General features: G+C 42.8%; 1 protein-coding gene across 2 annotated transcripts in view; it reads left to right on the top strand.

Annotated features, from left to right (window-relative positions):
* Window positions 1-272: 272 nt before the first annotated feature.
* The window catches only part of lamc3 (laminin, gamma 3), a gene marked incomplete at its 3' end in the record, with an annotated part of 244,086 nt that continues 220,828 nt past the window's right edge, over window positions 273-23,530 (top strand). For both annotated transcript variants that reach the window (XM_084046138.1, XM_084046137.1), the window contains exons 1-2: window positions 273-913; window positions 13,782-14,086. In XM_084046138.1, the coding sequence (XP_083902264.1) occupies window positions 520-913; window positions 13,782-14,086 (699 nt within the window). In that variant the 5' untranslated portion in view covers window positions 273-519. The remainder of the gene's footprint in view (window positions 914-13,781; window positions 14,087-23,530) is intronic.

The following is a 23,530-nucleotide window of genomic DNA, read 5'->3' as shown; positions in this document are numbered from 1 at the left end:
AACTAATGTTTAATCGTGTTATTATGAAAGTGCTGGAAGGAAGCATAAACAAAAGTGGATAATACTGGATATTGACTCGTGACCCATCAGAAAAAACATTCTTTGACTCAAAAACTATGGGTCCCGAGACTACCGACGCATAGTTTGGGAACCCCTGCTCCACCCTTCAAGGCAAGCCCCCTCCTGCTCTGTCCCTCCTCTCTCTGGAGTCCGTGTCTCTTTCATCCTATCCCAGATGAGAAGGGGTCCCTCACTAACTGCTCTGCAGCCCACTGAGTGAGAACACATGTTAGTTGGAGAAGCAAGAAAGAAAGAAAGTCAGACAGAATAAAGGACCTAACAGAAAGAGAGAAAAGGAAACAAAGGTCTTAAGACTGGAGCTTTGATTTGTGTTGTTGGACTATACTTCTCCAAAGGGTGAGGGAATGAGCTCTGTTTCTCTGCTTGTATAACAACCATTATGCATGTGAAAACTTAACACCTGAATGAATGAGATCATATAAAGCACAGTGTTAGAACATGGATACATCACTGCCGGTGGCGAGCTCTCTCCTCCTGGCCGTCGTTTACCTCCACTGTACCGGGGACCACCTCGCCCGGGGGGCCATGGACTCCTGCTACGACGACCAGGGCACGGCCGGCCGCTGCATGCCCAAGTTCGAGAACGCCGCCTTCAACCGCACCGTCATGGCCTCCAACGTGTGCGGCTCGCCGCCCGAGGACTACTGCATGCAGACGGGCTCCACGCGGCTCTGCCGCCACTGTGACCTCGCGTCGTCCGAGCCCGGCCTGAGCCACAACGCCAGCCTCCTGACGGACTTCCACACGGACGAGGAGCCCACGTGGTGGCAGAGCCAGTCCATGTTCTACGGCGTCCAGCACCCCGAGTCTGTGAACCTCACCCTGCATCTAGGTAAGACCCAAGCGTGATCTAATATGAGAGTGACGACACTATAGCGTTGACTCCCATTGTAAGAATGGAATGCGGAAATGCTTGTTCTATCTCAATGAAGAAGTTCCAATGTTTGGAACTATAGCCCATAGCGGCCCGCTGTGCGGCGAGATCAAAGCGTGTCATAACTCTCTCTCTCTATGGGTCTGGGTAAGACCAACAGTAGCACCACCACACCTGGAGAACAGCAGCATTGATTGATTGATTGATTGAATACTTTATTAACAGTTAAAATTGTACAGCGGTACAATTATACAATGATGCTAAAAGGATAACACAAATGGTTCTATGGTGGTCCTATATTTCCATTGTGTTTTTTTCCCCCAATTAATCAAATAATCGAGAAGCTTGTCTTTTGGGCAGGAGAATTCTTCTTTTGATTTATTTCCTTTTTTTATTAACAAATCGACATGAAGAAATTCTTTGACCTAAAGTCTTATTTCACTGGCTTTGAACCCTCAGGTAGGATAGGCCCTGAACTCAGCACTCACAGTCACAGCCATCAGTGTGCACTGCAGTGTCATGGAATATAGTTTTAGTTGACACATTTGAAAAATAATGATAATTATGTTTTACATTGTTGCCTATAACGACATGGCCAACAGGGATGCCAGAGAAGTAGATGTGGTGAACTGATAGTGTTATTTATCATGGTTTTCTCACATGTTTTATACTATTGTCAGTCATTTCAAATTTCCTTTTCTGACTCAGACAACAACAACTTAACAGGGAGTGTTCAATAGAAAACAGCTGTTTTTTGGAGCATGCCTTTTGTACATATTTCTAAATAATGACTCTAAGTCTGTTCTCAAAAGCACTCTGGTTCCACATGTGGCTTAGAGCCACATTGCTGTAATTGCAAACACATCGCTGAAGGCATGTATGTCTGTGGGATTTTGTGGGATAAGATGTGAGTCAAGAGAAATGTTGTCTGCAAAGACAGATTTAATGAAAAATGGCCTTATTCACTAAGCCACAAGATTACTGAATATGGGGGGAATGTCATCAACTATTGTTTGTTATTTCCGCCAGGCTAAAGCCTGGGGACAGTTTTCGACCCTGTCCAAGGAATACACTCAACCCCGCATTTTTGTCGTCGTTCTCATGGTGGCGCTATACCAGCCCACTTTACGTTTTAGACTCTAATACCTGTACTGTACTGTAGGTCATACAATCAAAATGTACAAATAAGGAACCTATTTCTTACGAAGATCGTGATACTGTGGCGCTATATATTCCACATGCAGCTTCCTCAAGTCCTGACGGCAGCAATACCCACGACGTATACAGCCCTGGATAGGCCACCAGGCCTGGTGGAGAAACTTTGTAGAACTCATACTCAAACTTCAATTATCCTTATTCAATGTAAATCAGTATTTCTGTTTAAGACCTGGAACGCATCTGTGTCACTTTATATTTATTTGGCTATTCAAAAATAGCAGATATACAAGCTCATAGCGCGGCACCGAGTGCCGCGCTATGAGCTTGTAGATCTGCTATTTTTGAAAAATCTTGAAAAAAAAAGTGGATTTGAAAGAAAAAAAAAATTAGGATTTAGAAAACATTTTTCAGAATCGCCTCAGGTCTTAATGGGTTAAAAGTCAGTGTGAGGGGTCTAGGTCTATTTATCATCCATCCATCCATCCATCCATCCATCCATCCATACATCCATACTGTACATCCATCCAGTAAGGACCATAGCATCCTCGTCTCATTATTCTGCCTTGGAAAGAATGTCAACCGATACAGTGTGTCAATCATGTTGAGCTCCATTCTAACTGTAGATGTTACAGATGATTAGCTGCCAACCCGCTTTGTCCTGCCCTATAGCGCAAGACATTTCTTCATAAAGACTACCATTTCACCCGTCCATCTCCAGTGAATGTGTGTGTGCGTGTGCGTGTGCGTGTGTGTGTGTGTGTGTAAGCGCGCACGTACATGCAGTGGTGTTAAGTAACTACAGCAAGAACATTTACTCAAGTACAGTACAGTGCTGTTTAACTTTACTGGATTAATTAAAATATAAAATAGCCAATCTACAAGCTCACAACGCGTCGTAGCTTGTGGATCCGCTATTTTCAAAAGATTCGTATCCATTTCGAACCTGTTATATGGGACATTATGCACAAATGAGTACTTTTACTTTTGGTACTTTGGTACTTGGTGCGCGTGCGTGTGCGTGTGCGTGTGTGTGTGCGTGCAATGTGCTTGTGTCAGGTTAGCGCCACAGATCCAAACCCAGGGTTAGGAATTCAACCTGACAGTTCAGTGCACCCACTACTTACCGACTTTGTAGTAGCTGTAACAAAATACCAACCCCCACCATGGAGGAGAGGGAAAAAAAACAAGAAACGTCTGCTTCAAAAGAAGCAATAAAGAGTGAGAAAATGATGACAGGAGTTGAAAATGTCAGCGCAGTGACTTTGGAGGAACTGTTTCAATCACATCGTCTCACTCAGTGCAGGAAGCGACTCCATCAGTCGGAGGATATCGATTTCTAGAAAGTGGAAAGGAGAAACGGCACGGCTGCTACTGTGGTGGTGGAAGACGATTTATTTTTTAGCTTAAAGGGATAGTTCACCCCAAAAATGACGTATTTTCTATCAATTACAAACCCCATGAATTCATGGAGATTTATTTGTTTTTATCGCAATAATAAGCCAATAATTTGTTGACCAGCAGAAATATGCTATAATGTCTCCGGTAGGGCACTCAAACACTTTGAGTCTCATCAAATTATTGGCAATTATGAATGCGACAAAAAATACAAAATCTGCAGTCTCCATGGGGTGTGTAATCAATAGAAAAAAAGTCAATTTGGGGGTGAACTATCCCTTTACGTACTGTAAAAGAAGCAATTCCACAATGTACTGTAGAAATACTCTGTTAGTAAATGGCATGTATTAAAACATTTACTTGAACGAAACTACAAAAGTATTTGCATCAACATATACTAACAGTACCAAAGTGAAAGTACAGAAAATGTTCAATATTTGTCAAACCTTTGTGTGAGCTTGTAGATCGTCTGTTTTCGAATAGCCGAAGTATAAAATAGGGCTTAACTGATTACGTGTATATTTGACCAGATACGGAAAGCAGGCTCCAGAATGGATCACACTGGTCATTCATTGGTCAATTCGGAACAAAAAAAACAGGCTTTCCGCAGCACGTCTGGAAAGCCTGGAGATGCAATGTTACTGAGTGTCTCTCAGCCTGATTTATACTTTGTCTCACCGCGACACGGTTGTTGTGAGCTTGTAGATCTGCCTATTTCCCACATGCGACAGAGAAGTAAAGGCCTAATAAATTAAGCTCTTCCTGTTATGGTCTATCAGGCCCCTAACTAACACAGCTGCAGCCTATACTTCTGTAGGGTCTGGCATAACGAGACACACAGTCTAAACCCATCAACAGTCTGTAGACTAAATATTTACCACCCACATTGCAGCAAAGTCACTACTGTATACACAGCAGCGGTTCTCAACCTGTGGCTCGGGACCCCCAGGGGGTCCCCAAATTATTTTTTTGGGGGGTCCTCAGATGGCAGTGAAGTGACAATTTCATGACGTTTAAGACCTTTTTAATACCTAAAACAAAAAGAAAAAGAAGAAATTAAATGGAAAAAAGTCCATTACTGCATCAAAAGTAAACAACAAACTATTCTATAAAAAACTGGTCAAACATTGGCCACATTGTCAAATAATAGAACCTTTTGAAAATAGCTGATCTACAAGCTCACAACGCCTCGCAACGCGAGGCGTTGTGAGCTTGTAGATCAGCTATTTTCACAATATTTATCTGTGGAACCGAGTCAAACTAAATGTAACGCCTCTGAGCTTGTACATCAGCTATTTTCACAATATTTATCTGTGGAACCGAGTCAAACTATGTAACGCCTCAACTCCTACAATTCCAAGTGCTTGTCAGGGTGGGGGATTATTTTGGGGGGTCCCCGGTTCAAATATAATTATTTTGGGGGGTCGCGGCCTGAAAGGTTGAGAACCACTGGCAAACACAGTAAAAAATAAATCTCCATGTGGACACACTGGACACCCGGGCTTTTAAATTGATACCAAAATCCAATTTCAAGCCTCCATGAATGACAATCGATTCAAATGTTTTAGAATTAACTTCTGCAACTGTATACAGGCTGTGACTGTCTGTCTGTGAGAGAGAGAGAGAGAGTTATAATGCTGAGTGTGGCAGATCTCAATCATTGTTTAACATCTGAGGCAGGATGTGTCTTCTCCTTTGATGGCAAACAGAACGAGAAGCAGCTGTGGACATCAATGTGTTGTGTGGTGTGGTGTGTGGTTTTACTTGTCGGTGTGTGTGTGTGTGTGTGTGTGTGTGTGTGTGTGTGTGTGTGTGTGTGTGTGTGTGTGTGTGTGTGTGTGTGTGTGTGTGTGTGTGCGTGTGCGCGACACACACACGCACGCGCTGCTCTCTCTGTCAGTCTTTGTGGGAAAAATCTGACCTCAATTCCTTACCAGCGAGCCACCCCAGTGCTCTTTTTATTTTCCCTCTTCCTCATTATGTTTTGTTTACTCCCCCCGAACTGGCCTGGACTCCCCTTTTCTCCTCTTCTCCTCTCTCCTTCTCCCCTGCACACACGCACACACACACACACACACACACACACACACACACACACACACACACACACACACACACACACACACACACACACACACACACACACACACACACACACAGCCCCACTCTGACCTGGCTGCAGTATCCATCCACCCCATACTGCATGTTTATCATCCCCGCCAACCCCCCTCAGAGTGTGCTTGTTTTGTTTGGAGAGAGAAAAGAAAACAGGCGTGCAAAGGACAGCCCCCCCCCCCCCCCCATTACCTCACATGGGGCATGCAGGGTCTTTTAATGTGGGCCAGAGAGACGAGAGATGGGGGGCTTATGCTGATACATACACTTGTGCCTTACGTAAACATAAACATCCTCTCCTTCAGTGCGTGGGAGTTCAGGGGTAAAGTCACTTCATCATCTCCCCCCGAAAACAATGGATGCATTTTAGTTTTAGCAGAGAATCTATTATGTTTTTTTGGGGGGGGAAATGACCGTCGTGCCACATATAAATTAGGCTTAAGCCAGAGTAATGAGAATGAACAATATGTCCGTGTAAATTGCACGCAAATGGAGAAAAATAGTTTGCACTCGACAGTCCAAACGATGAGGCATTCTTGTTTAGTGTTTTTTTTTGCCCTGTAAGGCCAACGCAAGCTGACACTTCAGACGCTATAATTTCCCATGCTGCCTTGCGGGGGTGGTTGGCAGTGCCGGGCGGGCATGGGTGCGAGTTTTCTGGTGTGTAGTTTGTTTAACTTAAGTTGGAGTGCTTGGAAACTGTCACGCTCCGCTCCTTTGGACCCTTGACTGCCCTTATATGTTTTTTTATTGTTATTTGTTACTCTGTTGTTGCGTTGCTTTTTGCGTACCTTTATTTTGTAGTAATGTTCTGTGCCTTCCTGTCTGCCTAGTTACTGTTCACCTGCCTTGTCTCACCTCCCGGTGATTATTAGTTCTCTCCTCCTGTGTCCTGTTAGTCCCTCTGCCAATCGTCCCTTGATTTGTCTGTTGAGTTCACCTGCGTCCTGTTAATTCCCCTGTCTATTTAAACCCTGTGTTTACGCCGTTCTTGTCGGTCCGTAGACCTATGTCACGTGAGTTCATGGTTAGTGCTAGTTTGCCTACACCCCACCTGTTCTCTTACCTGCTTTTGGAAACCTCAGTTTGTTAAATAAAACATTTTGATTTGAACATTCCTGCTTGTCTGCCTCTGGGTCCTGCCCGTCACTCATTCCCGACAAAAACTTCAAAAGAAATGGTTGTCAAGTGGGCGTCAACCCGCAACGACGCTTCTTTCTTATTGGTCGATGCCGGATCAAAGCTCACACGCATGTTGAACTGAACTCCATGCATCAGATGTCACATGCGACGCTGTCAACATGCCGCAATGGGACGCCCCGCCCCTTTAGCTCCCATAGAATGGAAGTGAATGGAAGCTGACAATTTTCTGGCGCGTATGAAACAGGTGTGTGGTTTTGCCGTCTCTATGACAGACTGAGGAGGAAGGTTTTAGCTGGAACATTTCTGTTCTGTTTTTGCTTAGTATAGCACCATGGATTATTAAATATTTAAAATATTTGTGCATCTGAAAACCCCAGTGTTTACCTTTTCCTTTTTTTCTCGGTATCAGTGAGTAAGCATTTTCTGTCTCTCATGTAGTTGACGGCACAGAAGAGGCAAAGGCCTAGATAGTAAAGTTTTATGAATAACAAACCCCTCGACTGGAGTTGTTCCGATACAGATACCAGTATCGGAAAAGCTGACGATACTGCCTAAAATGCTAAAAGTCTGTACCATTCCCAAACCACATCATTTATCACATGACATGTCATTTACAGTAATCAAGTATTTTGTATTTTGAATGCTTCAGTTGATGTTGCACTACTATATATATAAATATATATATATATATATGTGTATATATATATGTGTGTATATATATATGTGTGTATATATATGTGTGTGTATATATATATATATATATATATATATATATATATATATATATATATATATATATATATATATATATATATATATACACACACATATATATACACACATATATATATGTGTGTATATATATATATATATATATATATATATATATATATATATATATATATATATATATATATATATATATATATATATATATATATATATATATATATATATTATCTATTTATTTATTTTTCTATTTATTCCTAAATCAGTGGTTCTCAAACCTTTTCATTTCAAGGATCCCCATAACTCTCAGAGTGTACAAATGGAACCAAATGTACCCGGTCCATTTGAAACCCCCTCAAGGAACCCTGAGAGTTTGAATGAACTGCTGAGGAACTATATAGAGGATGTATTTGTGTTGCATTTCTTATTGCTTAATTAATATAGTGTGACTTTACAGTAAATGCCTACAAACCAATTCTTGCAATTGCACACAGTATAAAATACAAGGTAGACACAGCATTACATTCACAAGTATATAGGCTTCACAATCCTGAAAGGAGACGAAGCAATTATGTATGGAGACGAGTCATTATGTAGGACATGTATACATTAATACCCTTTGCAATTAGTCTGCATCTCATCTCGGGGGGGGGGCATCCAACAAAATGTCTCATCTCCTTCTACTCTCTCTTTTATGTATTCTTTTTCTTCTTTTTTGTCGTCTCACAGTGCCAGCAGGACAAAGCTAAGCTCACCTCATGCAGTGAGTAAATGAAAGTTAAATGATCGTATGGCTACTAAAGGAAGAAAAATACCATTAGTGAGAGCTGGTGGTGAATAGCAAGAGGAGAGCTATCTTATACCGTAGCGCTGCCTTTGGAAGAGCAGAGAGAAAGACATCATTACCCACTGTGCCAGTGTATGGCATCCTACTACGAATGCACAGCGCCATGGAGAAAAAGCCTTGTAATGATGTAGGGAAAGCCTTAAGCCATTCAATCCGGGAACGCATCTGTGTCATTTTTTTTATTTCTTTGGCTATTCGAAAATAGCAGATCTACAAGCTGCAGGAAATGGGGAGTGACGTGCACTAAAGGCCGTCGGGATCGGGAGTCGAACCCGCGAGACCCTGTCAGGCTGGATTACCTAGCCCAGGGGTCTTCAACGTTTTCAGCCCAAGGACCCCCTAGCTGAGAGAGAGATGAAGCAGGGACCCCCTCTATATTGTATAAAATTGTGTTTTAGATTTTTTCCCCCCTCTTTTTTTCCCTCTACACCTCTATACCTCTTTGCCAAAAATAGTCGATCTACAAGCTCACAACGCCTCGCAGCGCGAGGCGTTGTGAGCTTGTAGATCTGCTATTTTTGGCTAAAGTTCTCCTCAGAAAAGGGATGCTATGGTTCAAGTGGTTAAGGTAAAAAAAATATCATATCACACAAAGATTTGGAGGACCCCCTGTAGTAACTCTGAGGACCCCCTAGGGGTCCCGGACCCCCTGTTGAAGACCCCTGACCTAGCCTATAGGTGCCCAGATGGTTATGCCAACCATCCGGGCCCTAGAGCTGCTATTTTTGGAAAAATCATGTAAATTTGTGCAAACTTTTAATATATATATTTTTAAAGCTAACATTTGTAAAAATATTTTGGAGGGATCTCCACAAGCAAATATTTTAGTTACAAATGTTCGCTTAAAAACATTATGTATATTCAAGGATTTGCACAAATGTTCATGATTTTTTTTTCAAAAATAGCAGCTGTACAAGCTCACGAGTGGCGTGCTATGAGCTTGTATATCTGCTATTTTCTTAATAGTTTTTTTTTTTTTCCTAATAATAAAATAATGGTTAAAGTGGTTCAAATCTACACGGATGCTTTCTCGGTCTTAATGGGTTAAGATGGCTTTGGTGAAGCCAGACAAACACGTGAGTCCATGCCAGACTCTCCAGGCCCTCTGTTGAGTTTCTGAAGTGATTCTTCACTTCTCACCGGTGGTGGATGAAGCTTATACTCGCAAAGTTTTGCTTAAACCCATTAAGACCTGAAGCCGATTCTACATGTCTCCTAAATCTCAACGGTTTTCTGAAAAACGTATGTTTCTGTATCATTGGTGCTCAATCTTTTTCATGTCAAGGACCCCCAAAATGCTATGTATTTGGCCGTGGACCCGCATCAAAATATTTTGTTCCAGGGACCCCCCAGAAGCAAAGATTTTAGTTAAAAAACGGTTCGCTTTAAAAATATATATATATTCAAAGATTTGCACACATTTTCACGATTTTTCAAAAATAGCAGATCTACAAGCTCGTAGCGCGGCACTCGGTGCCGCGCTATGAGCTTGTATATCTGCTATTTTTTAATAGCCCAAAGTGTAAAATAATGCCTTTTTTTTAGCTCAAATCTAAAAATGACACAGTTCCAGGTCTTATTGGGTTAAGTAAAAGTATCAATACTGCAATGTAGAAATATTCTGTTGCAAGTAAAGGTCCGGTAATCCAAAGTTACTTGAGTAAAGTACAAAAGTATTGGCATAAAAATATACTTAAAGTACCAACGGTAATGTGTCCCGTTTCACAAGTTATCATACGTCTAAAATGTAAATAAAATATTTGGAAAATAGCCAATTTCCAGGCTCACAATGCAATGTAAATGGCCGGATTATATATAAGGCTGAAGTGGTTAACGTATGTTTTGTAATAATAATCAAGATCTGCAAAGTAACTAGTGACTAAAGTTTTGAAATAATTATAGTGGAGTACAGTACAAGTACAATATTTGCCTCTGAGATGTAATGGAGTAGAATTGGAAATACTCCAGTAAAGTAAAACAATACCTCAAAATTGCACTGAAAGTAGCCGATTTGTAAGCTCACAAGTTGTGACCTTGTAAATCCGCTATTTCCGGCGAGTAACATCGCGTAAGTTAGGCGTATCATTTGTGTGTGTGTGTGTGTGTGTGTGTGTGTGTGTGTGTGTGTGTGTGTGTGTGTGTGTGTGTGTGTGTGTGTGTGTGTGTGTGTGTGTGTGTGTGTGTGTGTGTGTGTGTGTGTGTGTGTGTGTGTGTGTGTGTGTGTGTGCTCTGCTAATTCCTTTTCAAGTTTTGGCAGAGGTATAAATCCGCAACACTCTTTGAAATATTTCCCAGATAGTCCTGCAGACAGTCAGTGATTTCAGCGGTGGGGCAGAAACTAGACTTGACAGAAGAACTCAGTCAGGGAGAAGTGGTGGATGATGCCTTGTTTGTTTTTCGAGATGATTAAAGTATACAGCAGGCTATGGCTGATGTTTTCAGAAAATGTAAAAATGTGATACCCAGCGAAAATTGCACGACGGCCGGGCCGCTCGATAATCAATAATAATATTTTCCACCCCAGCTATCCACCACACGTCGATGGTGATGAAATTCATGCGCAGCAGCAAAGCTACGGTAGCAGAGCCACAAGTGGCCATGCAGTAAGATTGTGTAGTTTTATAGGCAGAAATGTACAGGCTGCTTCACTTCTTACTTTTAATTCTATGCACAGCAGCCATATTGGGAATGAATTGGGCCCCTTCCTTACTTCCTTCACAGGTGTTACCAATATAATACTAATTAAGGCTCTGTTCCATTTAGTGTAGCACAGTGGTTGTTTTCAAGGACCCCCATAACTCTCAGAGTTACACCCACCATAAGGGGCCATTTGGGAACCAAAATGGAGTGTTTCTAGTGAGCCAACATGCACGACATCAGCACCCTGACCAGAATGGAACAGAGCCTTCATTAGTGTCATTGGTAACACCTGTGAAGGAAGTAAGAAGAGGCCCAATTTCTTTCCAATATGGCTGCTGTGCATAGAGCCTATTGAACCCAGACTTGGGAGACGTGATCGTTCCGCTCGGTATGCACCTCTGACACATCACACACACATCACATCACATCACATCACATCACATCACATCACATCACATCACATCATCACACATCACACATCTCACATCACATCACATCACATCACATCACATCACATCACATCACATCACATCACACCACACCACACCACACCACACCACACCACACCACACCACATCACACATCACACATCACACATCACACATCACATCACATCACATCACATCACATCACACCACACCACACCACATCACATCACATCACATCACATCACATCACATCACATCACACATCACACATCACACATCACACATCACATCACATCACATCACATCACATCACATCACATCACATCACATCACATCACATCACATCACATCACATCACATCACATCACATCACATCACATCACATCACATCACATCACATCACATCACATCACATCACATCACACCACACCACACCACACCACACCACACCACACCACACCACACCACACCACACCACACCACACCACACCACACCACACCACACCACACCACACCACACCACACCACACCACACCACACCACACCACACCACACCACACCACACCACATCACATCACATCACATCACATCACATCACATCACACCTCACACCTCTCACCTCTCACCTCACCTCACCTCACCTCACCTCACCTCACATCACCTCATCACACATCACACATCACACATCACACATCACACATCACACATCACACATTACACATTACAAATCACACATTACATCACATATCACACATTACATCACATATCTCACATCACACATTACATCACACATCACATCACCTCACATCACATCACACATCATATCACACCACACACACATCACATCACATCACACCACACTCACATCCACACACACACACACACACACACACACACACACACACACACACACACACACACACACACACACACACACACACACACACACACACACACTCTGCCTAAATTAGCCCATTAAGACCTGAGGCCAATTCTACAAATGTCTTCTAAATCCTATAACAGTTTTTTATTATTTCTACATCGGTGGTGCTCAAACCTTTTCATGTCAAGGACCCCCAAAAATGATATGTAATTTGGCCGCGGACCGGGCCCCCATCTCAAAATACGTTGTTCCAGGGACGCCCCAGAACCAAAGATTTCAGTAAACAAAACAAAATTGCATTCAAAGATTTGCATTAATTCTCAAGATTTTTCAAAAATAGCAGATCTACAGTACAAACTCGTATCGCGGCACAAAGTGATGAGCTTGTATATCTGCAATAAAATAACCCCCCCACACACACACACACACACACACACACACACACACACACACACACACACACACACACACACACACACACTTACCCCCACTGCTTCAATTAGGGTTCAACACCAATTACAGCACACAGTTGCCCAGTGTCTGCTAAAAATCCTCCCCCCAAATTAAATTCTGCGTGCTATCTCCACTTTTGCCCAGGATCTTCTTTCTATCTAGACAGAGGGCTCTGTTGTTTCACTCCAACTTTTCCCCCCTCACTAATTTACGCTGTTAGAAATCAGATTTCTAACAGCCTAAATTAGGAGGCCGGGGTTTCACCAGGGATTTCTAGAGATTCTGTGGAAATCCCTGGTAAAACCAGCCTCCCCATTAATCTGGTATTTTCACTCTCTTTTCTTCCTCCGAAACCATACTGTATGTGCATCAAAGGCATGGGCTAATCAGTGAGACGCATAATTGTGTGTGTGAGGCAGCAGTGGCGTGCGTTCACACACTTCACTAAAAACACTGAGATCTATCTGCCTTGAAGCCCCAATGCTTGAAGTGCACCAACTGGCAACCGATTATTACACTGGGAGAACATTATTAACACTCTGGAGTGATGAGATGTTTGCGCCCATTGTGTTACTCATAATATCCACACTATAGTACCGCTATGTTAACAATACAACATCTGCACTTTCCTTTCTTTTCCTTTTTGACCTACGGTTCACGTTCGGGGCCCCATTATGCTCTTTGTAATGAGAAAATAATCCTGGGTATTCTTCTATTCCTGCAGGAATGACATTCATTTATACCCAGCACAGAGGCAAGGGAAATTAAGCTGCATCCCCCATTACTTTCTTCTTGTCTTTTTTCCTTGTCTTTTCTCTTTTCTTTAATGCAATTATGTCTAGTTTTTGCTCTTTGCCTCCCAGGCCCTCTAAACTATCATCATGCAGTGCTTGTCTTCCTATATAGCCTATTCGTCAACCCCGATTCAAGTTCATAACTACATTCCATCTAATTGTACCAGGCTATTCTTCCTCCGTCCGCAGTGTAAAGCATAATAAGCGTATCTGTTTCCTCCCCCCCCCCCCCCCCCCACAGGGAAGGCCTTCGAGATAACCTACGTGCGATTGAAATTCTACACCAGCCGGCCGGAGAGCTTCGCCATCTACCGGCGCACGGAGCCGGGCGGCCCCTGGCTGCCCTACCAGTACTACAGCGCCTCCTGCCGGAAGACCTACGGCAAGGACGCCAAGGGCTACATCCAGCCGGGCACGGACGAGCGGGCGGCGCTCTGCACGGACGAGTTCAGCGACATCTCCCCGCTGACCGGAGGCAACGTGGCCTTCTCCACGCTGGAGGGACGACCCAGCGCCTACAACTTTGACGAGAGCGCGGTGCTGCAGGTGAGTCTGACTCTGACTCTGAGTCTGAGGGTGAGGGCAGTGGCGTGCACAGACATTTTGAGGGGCAGGTGCTCAAGTAGAAAAAAAGAAAGGGCACCTTGCGCGGCGCGCGGAACCGCCGGCTGCCTTAGTAGTGTGAGATTTATATAGAAGGAAATTGCAACGCACATTTTGGGGAATTGTTAATATATTAGAAGCTTTTAATCCAGAATTGATCGATGTCACCATGGGCTATACATACTGTGAACCAGGGGTCTTCAACGTTTTCAGGCCAAGGACCCCCTAGCCGAGAGAGAGATGAAGCAGGGACCCCTCTATATTGTATAAAATTGTGTTTAAGATTATACTTTTTTTTGTTTACTTGGTCTGCTCTTTTTTCCCTCTACACCTATACCTCTTGGGCTTGTAGATCTGCTATTTTTGGCTAAAGTTCTCCTCAGAAAAGGGATTCTAGGTTTTGAGTGGTTATGGTAAAAAGAAAAATCATATCACATAAAGATTTGGCGGACCCCCTAGGGGTCCCGGACCCCCTAGAGGTCCCGGACCCCCTGTTGAAGACCCCTGCTGTACAATGGCACTTCTGGTCAAGAGGGCAAAGGGCAGGTTCTCTAGCACCATCTAGAGTCTATCTGTGCACGTCCCTGGGTGAGGGTGAGTGCGTGTGAGTGTGCGCGTGCATGTGCGCGTGCGCGTGCGTGCATGCGTGTGTGTGTGTGTGTGTGTGTGTGTTAGCCTGATTATCAGACTGAAGCTGCGTGGAGCATCAGCTCCAGTGTAGGCAATTACAAGGGGGAGGGGATTAGAATTTCCCTAACCAATCACAAGGGACCCCCACCTCCGACTCTCATTGGACGGTAGGTTTTTGTACCGAATAAATCCTAGGTTCACTCAGAGAGTGGGGGGTGTCTATGGTCTGAAACGTGTGTGTGTGTGTGTGTGTGTGTGTGTGTGTGTGTGTGTGTGTGTGTGTGTGTGTGTGTGTGTGTGTGTGTGTGTGTGTGTGTGTGTGTGTGTGTGTGTGTGTGTGTGTGTGTGTGTGTGTGTGTGCGTGCGTGCGTGCGTGCGTGCGTGCGTGCGTGCGTGCGTGCGTGCGTGCGTGCGTGCGTGAAACAAAGCGAGAAAGAGCGTGTTTGTGTGTGTGTACTTGCATGAGTGCGTGTGTGTGTGTGTGCTGAGTACACATGGGTGTATTATCAAATCTATATGTTTCGTTTTTCCGTCGTTTTGAGGGGTATTTGTCACTGTGTATTTGTACATACGTGAAATGTATCCTCTGAAGGTGCCATTAATACGATACAAAACATTTTATTTATGGTGAAGCGGCTGATATTGCTTCTCTCCAGGAGAATGAAATGAAGCAAACAACAATATAAAGGTAAGAGGATTAAAGAGCTATATAACTCAACTCAACTTTATTGTCACGTCACAGGATTACAGGTGTACAAAGAGGGGTGAAAGTGCCGTCATTATTGCAGTTTCATGAAAGGTGTAAAGAGAGAGAAAAGAACAGAAAACGCAGGTCAGATATCAATATGAACAGTGTAAAAATATATATATACGCAAGGTGTTTGATGTATACATTACATAAGGTGTGTGGTTAAGCCATTAAAACCGGGAAAGCATCTGTGTCATTTTCGATTTGAGCTAAAAAAGCATTATTTTATACTTTGGCTATTCAAAAATAGCAGATCTACAAGCTCATATCGCGGCACGAAGTGGCGCGCTATGAGCTTGTCTATCTGCTTTGATGGCGTCGTAATGGCTGGTTTTGCACTTGGTTGCATGCTGAAAATAGCCGATCTACAAGCCCACAACACGTCTCAGTTTTCCACGAGTTGTGAACTCGTAGATCTGCTTTTTTCAGAGCGCAACACCTGAGCGCAAACACACATAAAATGACTTGTCTTAGTTCTACTGGATCTCTTCTCCACTAGTCCCTCACTGACATTTTAGTCTAGTTATTTGTTGATGGAATTGTCAATATATCTAGTCTTAGTTTTATTCATCGTAGCTTAGTTTTTATGTAGTTTTTATTTAGTTTTCGTCAGTGAAAAAAGGTAGTCGACAAACATATTTTGTTTTCATATTTATTTAGTCGACAAAATCAACACTGGTTTGAGGAGTTCGGAGACGTAGCGGGGAGCCTGGTCCTTGAGGGCCTTGTAGGTGGTGATCAGTATATCTCCAAATCTATTCTGTGTTTGACTGGGAGCCAGTGAAGGTCATAGGACTGTTGTTCTAGATTAGAAGAAGAATGTGACTCAACACAGCACTGTCTGTTAACAGTGTTCATCAAAAGAACATGATTATCACCATCACACAGTCATGACAGAGCTGAATGCGCAGCTGACTGGAACACCACCTCGATCATCGATCTGCCCACACCATGCACCACTCGCCTCCAACACAGGAAGAAAATCAAAGAAATCAAAACCACAACCATCAACACTGCACACACACACACACACACACACACACACACACACACACACACACACACACACACACACACACACACACACACACACACACACACACACACACACACACACACACACACACACACACACACACACACACACACACACACACAAACACACACACTGCTCACACACTATTATATATTGTCACCGTGTCAGGCGGAAAGCTTGTATCTCTCCATATTTCAACTTTCAACGTTGAAATGTAATTTAGATAGCATGTTATATCTATTCTAGACAGATGACAGGTTCATTTGTTGATCTGGCATCCTGAAGTTTAAATGTACATATTCTTTATTTTTATTTTTTTTATCACTCCATTTTGTAACCCTTTTTTTCACCCGGTGCTAATTTGCTAAGTGATCCTGGGCACTACACTCCCCCCACCAGCCTAGGTAGGCCAGGGCCGAGCTCATGCCTCCTTCAATGCATGAGAGCCAACTGACCTTCTTGTCACCTGACAGGGGGGAGTTTCCCCGGTAGGACGTAGCGTGTGGAAGGAACACGTTATTCCAACTACAGATGTGCCACTTCAAAACTTCACACGTTACTGTTCTTTCCCTGAAAGTGCCCTGAAAATGCATTTTATCCTCCCTGTTCTGCCCTTAAAACTGCACTGTTTTGCCCCTGAAAAGAAGTTGTCACTACACACCTCCGTTTTTCCCTTCAACAGACATCCATATACATGAGAACAAAAGAATGTGTGTTGAAGAAGGTGTCAGACTCATTATGAGGCGAAAGGTGATTTGAAGAGGTCCTTGACCAGTTGCTCAAATTAATTAGCATCATAAAAGCAGTGATCATCAAAATAATTCAGCATTTTAAATGCCCTTCTTTGTCCCTCTTATTGCCCTGGGAATCCCCTGAAAATGTACTGTCTTGGCGATGGCAGGACATTTGAAGTTTTGAAATGGCACATCTGTAGTTCCCTTCCCCTCCATCAGGCGCCCCGGCTGACCAGGGGGAGGCAGTATAGTGACCAGGATTACTACATGTTTTTGTGAGGGTATTAACTACCCTAGGAGACACGGGGAGAACATGCAAACTCCACACAGAGTAGGCCCTTTCGCCAACCCCACCATATTCTTTATTTTTTGATATTATAATGTTTAGACTGATGATAGGTTCTTGGTTTACCTATGATCCTAGATTACTGAGGCACTACACTAGTCTCTATGCATTTGATAATTATATTTCCTTGTGCTTACCTTGCTTACTGTAAATCACTCTGGATTAAGAGCGTCTGCTAAATGCCGAAATTGGAAATTGGAAGGTATTTTGTTTCTCCTTTAGAGATGCTTGGAGGATGGTGGTGCATTTGTTAGGCGTGACTCTGGGAAATAAGAAACCTCATGCCACATAGGTTTAGTGGGATATTTAAGTGGCTGATTGTTGTCTTTAGCGGCTTTTAATATATACATTTGTACACTCTTCAAATACGGGTCCGTTTGGTTACATTTGTACACTCTACGACCACGTATACGGGTCCGTTTGGTTACATTTGTACACTCTACGACCACGTATACGGGTCCGTTTGGTTACATTTGTACACTCTCAGAGTTGAATGAACACTCAGGATGGTGGTGATTTAGTGTACAGTGTAGCTGCTTGTTGTGTGAGAATCAGGGAGGAAATGGACACAGTGCAGCGTGACTGACTAAAGATGATATGAATGAAGCACCCGAATGATCCTCGTGTGTGTGTGTGTGTGTGTGTGTGTGTGTGTGTGTGTGTGTGTGTGTGTGTGTGTGTGTGTGTGTGTGTGTGTGTGTGTGTGTGTGTGTGTGTGTGTGTGTGTGTGTGTGTGTGTGTGTGTGTGTGTGTGTGTGTGTGTGTGTGTGGTTGTGTTGTGTTGTTTCGGCCATTTGAAAATAGCAGATGCACAATGTGTCGCGATGCAATGCATTGTGAGCTTGTAGATTGGCTATTTTCAAATGGCCGAAATGTATATATGGTAGGGCTGAAGTGGTTACTGTGTGTTTTGTAATAATAATCCAAATCTACAAAGTAACTAGTAACTAACATTTTCAAACAATCGTAGTGGAGTAAAAGTATAACATTTGCTTGTGAGATGTAGTGGAGTAGAAGTAAAAGTACAGAAATTGGAAAAACCCAACTATGCACTGGGGACCCAGGTCAACTAAGATATAGGATTTAAGTTGTTATTAAGGTTGCCATTTTTTCCCCTTCTTTTTAAAGTCACCCAAATCCTCTCACTCCTCTCTCTCTCCTCCTTTAGTTTTTGTCCTACTAAGACAAAAGGAACAGACCCTCTGGCTTTCGTGGCGTCCCGCTAAGTAGCCAATCCCAGCCCTGTGTGCACATAGTGTCTTTCATGTGTGTCTCTGTTGTCTTCCCGACGCGCCCAACCTCCAGCGACATTAACCCTTTAAGTCCAGGAACGCATCTGTGTGTCATTTTTAGATTTCTTTGGCTATTCAAAAAATAGCAGATATACAAGCTCATAGCGCGGCACCGAGTGCCGCGCTATGAGCTTGTAGATCTGCTATTTTTTGGGGGAAAATCGTGAAAGTGTGTGCAAATCTGATATATTTTTTTCAAAGCGAACAATCGAAAACTCAAATCTTTGCTTCTGGGGATTCTACAAATGTAATTTTGCTCTCAGTGGTTCAGTGGTTCTCAAACTTTTTCATGTCTCCATCTCAAAATATGTTGTTCCAGGGACCCCCCAGAAGCTAAGATTTGAGTTAAAAATGTTAATATATATTCAAAGATTTGCACCAAATGTTCACGATTTTTCAAAAATAGCAGATCTACGAGCTCATTGCGCGGCTATGAGCTTGTAGATCTGCTATTTTTGAATAGCCCAAAGAGATCTAAAAATGACTCACAGATGCGTTCCCGGTCTTATCGGGTTAAAGCTAATCCACTGGTGTACTTCATTTCTATTTCCTCTCGTCGCAGACCCCCCGTGGACCACCATCACAGGGCCCCGGATGAGACCAAAAAAAAAATGTCTTCATCCCATCCCGCTGCTCGGTGGCAGATTAGTGTATGCTAGAGAAAAAAAACGATGATGTGCTTTCTTTCTTTCTCTGCGGGCCTCTTGCTGCTGTCTCTCCCCTCAATCTGTGTCTCTCTCTCTCTCTCTCTCTCTCTCTCTCTCTCTCTCTCTCTCTCTCTCTCTCTCTCTCTCTCTCTCTCTCGCGCTCTCTCTCGAGGAAGGATGCCTCTGTCTACTGCTGCTGCTCAATGGGAGGTGAGATGTCACACTTTCAAAGCACTGTGTAGCTGATGAGAAGGCAGGTGTGTGTGTGTGTGTGTGTGTGTGTGTGTGTGTGTGTGTGTGTGTGTGTGTGTGTGTGTGTGTGTGTGTGTGTGTGTGTGTGTGTGTGTGTGTGTGTGTGTGTGTGTGTGTGTGTGTGTGTGTGTGTGTGTGTGTGTGTGTGTGCGTGTGTGCGTGCGTGCGCGTGCGCTTACCAAAAACAACAATAGCCTCTTAAAAAAACACATTTCTACCACCCTGCCAATGAGGCACTCCCACACTTGTTCAGGGGAGATATTGTGCTGCTACAGTATGGGCTTCAGGCAGCACTTTCTTGTCAACCACTTTCTTTCTCAGTGGAACAGTAGCTTCTTCGAGTGCGTCGCAATCTGAGATGTCTCTTCTGCCAATATCGGTATAGGTTCTGCCAGGTCTTCTGTACTGCACAGATTTTGTGAGAGAAATAAGCAACCGGGTCAATGAAAACGAGCCCAAAAGAAGCAACTATAGGCTATACGGCTATTTGAAAATAGCCAACCTACAAGCTCACAACGCGTCGCATGTAGATCTGCTATTTTCAAAAAAGGCGGGGAAACACTTTAGAAATAAGCCTAAAAAAACGCAACCCATAACTATCAATAGCAACCTTACAGAAAAACAAGCCCAAAGCTTACAGTATAATACACAAACTTTTTCATGTCAAGGACCCCTAAATTGACACTTATTAGCCCGCGGACCCCCATTTCAAAAGATATGCCTGGGACCCCCATAAGAGAAGACCTTTTTACGGCTCTAGCAGTTATTCTCAACCATTTTAATTTCAAGGACCCCCCAGTTTGACATGCATTAGGGCTACAGCCCCCCATTTAATGGCATATTCTATCACTTGGACCGCAATTTATATTGTAAAATCAATGTCAATTTAACTCTGAGAGTGTACAAATGGAACCAAATGGACCCGTTAGGGTCCATTTGGTTCCATTTGTACACTCTCAGAGTTACAGACCCATAAGGGTCAATTTGGTGCCTAATCTATCATTTAGCTGGGGACCCCCTGGAACTCCCTCAAGGACCCCTGGGGGTCCCCGGACCCCACTTTGAGAACCAATGGTATAATAAGTAGGGTTGTCCGATATTGGCTTTTTTACCGATAACCGATATACCGATATTGTCCAACTCTTAATTACCGATACCGATATCAACCGATACCGATATATGCGGGGATTATTGTGATTAGGGTAAGCTCAAATTTCATATCACACACACCATATACAGTAAGAACTCCTGTAACATATTTATAAAGCAAAAAAAAAAAAAAAAATGTTTTTTTTTTTTTTTTCAAAAACCGATACCGATATTTTCCCGATATCAATTTTTATGCTAATATCGGCCGATAATATCGGGAGGCCGATAATATCGGACATCCCTAATAATAAGCAGACATGGCAACACTGGACCATAGGTGTTTTAATCACAACAGGGGACAATTCCATAAGCATTTCTCTGCACCTTTCAACATTCAACACCATGGTTGGTACTGTAGTTATAGGTGATAATGAGTGGGGGCACAGCATGATAAATGTCAGTCTATCTAAGTGCTGAAAACAAGTAGATTATTATTATTAATTATGGTGGGGAAACGGGACAATTTGGTTGTGAATGCTGTAAACTGGGACATGGTGGTGTTTTACAGATGTTCGTGGGGACTCAGGAGTCAGGGAAACGGGGACAATCCTGGACAAACTGGGTTGTCTGGTCACTGTAGACAGGCAAATGATATCTTTATATTGTGCCAACATGAAATATAGCATCCCTATTTAATTCTGGGCATGTCTTGATTGACCGATTGCATACTTTTATTAGTCATAAATGTAAACACAATAATACATGTCATCAACAAATACAAACGTAGAAAAGAGATGGGGATTACATTAATCTCCCCTTTTGGTCTCCTGATAGATGTTTTTCAGGCCAATTTTGAGAGAAACCAGTGTTACACATCCTGTAATGGATGGTGTCAGGGCATTCCACATTTTGGTGGCAGAGCAGATAGAATCAGAACAGGATTCTAATTCTGGGTTGTACCAGATCATTGTCACTTTGGTGTCACACACTTTGGAGAACTAGTTCGACATGGGTATTGAGGGCACTATCCCAATAAATACCAATGTAAAACCAATCCCAGTGATATTTGCTTAAACTGATTGTTCACCCCAAAAATACATTTGTTCTATCGATTAGTCACACCATGGAGACATGAATTCATGGATATTCTTTTTGTTTTTGTCACATTCCTTAGCCAATAATTTGATGACCAGTGGACCGGTAGGCAGCGGTTCCGGTAGGAGAGACAAAGGAGACTCTTTGTGTCTCCTATCAGAAATGCGCCAGTCATCAGATTATTGGCTTAGTAATGTGACAAAGACAAAAAAAATATCCATGAGTTCAAGTCTCCATGGGGTGACTAATCGATAGTTCACCCCCAAAAGTCATTTTGGGGGTGAACTATCCCTCTAACCCTGTTTTCTACCCTGAGCCATCCCAAACTAGCAAAGTGTGTTGGAATTAGCTGAGTCATGGGCTTAAGGCCCGAGAAGTAGTCGTATCAGTTTGGTTTGGGAGGTCTGAATTATAGGCAAACATTCGGCAAAAATAGCTGATCTGTAGATTGACTATTTTCTGTAAAGAAATTGGGTGTAGAGGGAAAGGGAGGGGGAAGGGGGGTTCAAGTATAGACCCCTACAGCCGACGGGAGAACTAAGAAGTTTAGGGTTTAAGTGGTTAAAGGCATTGCATTACAGGTGGTGTTATACTCGGCTGTCAGGATGAAGTGCACATCTGTTGCTGGTGAACATGTTATGTTAGCCTCATTTGAGCTGTTTTCTGACCACTATACCCTGCTGTTGGCTGAGCGTTCTTTGGGTAATGGACCATTCATGATGCGCAAAGGAAAATGTTGAGCTTGAAAGATATAAAGACAGCGTTTCAGTTTTCCACACTGTGCACCTGACACCTACACAGTGCTACACTCAAAGGCAGTCAAGTGTTTTCTTTCTCTTTCTTCTTACACTTTAAACACAACCTTGTCTCAGTGAGGGTGCCAGTCAAATATCAGGCCTGCGACTAAAGATATATATTAAAAAAAAACTGCCTTCTAGCTCTGACACATTTAGAGTAATGTTTATTAAAGGTGCACTGCCCCTGTCAAGTAAACCCAAATAAAAGAACATTGTTAAAATGCTTATGAATTATGTTTTTGAATCTGTATAATAGGCCTACCACCATTTTCCTGGTTCAGTCTCCTTTCATTCCCAGACAACATTATTCATATTTACTGTTTTAAATGCACACTTTAATCAGTGTTCATTCCGCACACTGTTTGCTGTTGTCCCTGGGATGGTAAATATGTATTTTGTTTTACATTCAATGTTTAGCTGCCTGATGACTTTCTCCGAATCTGTGCAGCATTAATTGCCGTAACATTTTCATTGCTGTGATTATATTCCCGCTGTGATCCTAGATTAAAGCTGCCGTCCGGGACATGAATAAATACAACGTTATTTTAACCTTTTGCATGTTAGAGTACAATAGAATACAATATGGAGAGGTGGTCTCCCTGATATACTCTTACATTGATAATGTTAGACCCTGGTGTTGGGTACGACATCTACTGGTTGACAAGCAGTATTATACGCAGTGGTATAAAGTAACTAAGTACATTTACTCAAGTACTGTACT

This window comes from Gymnoscopelus microlampas (genome assembly GCF_963454915.1).
Source record: "Gymnoscopelus microlampas genome assembly, chromosome: 21".
Classification (NCBI taxonomy): domain Eukaryota; kingdom Metazoa; phylum Chordata; class Actinopteri; order Myctophiformes; family Myctophidae; genus Gymnoscopelus; species Gymnoscopelus microlampas.
Note: the sequence above shows the minus strand (reverse complement) of the source record. Positions and strands in the feature narration are given on the sequence as shown.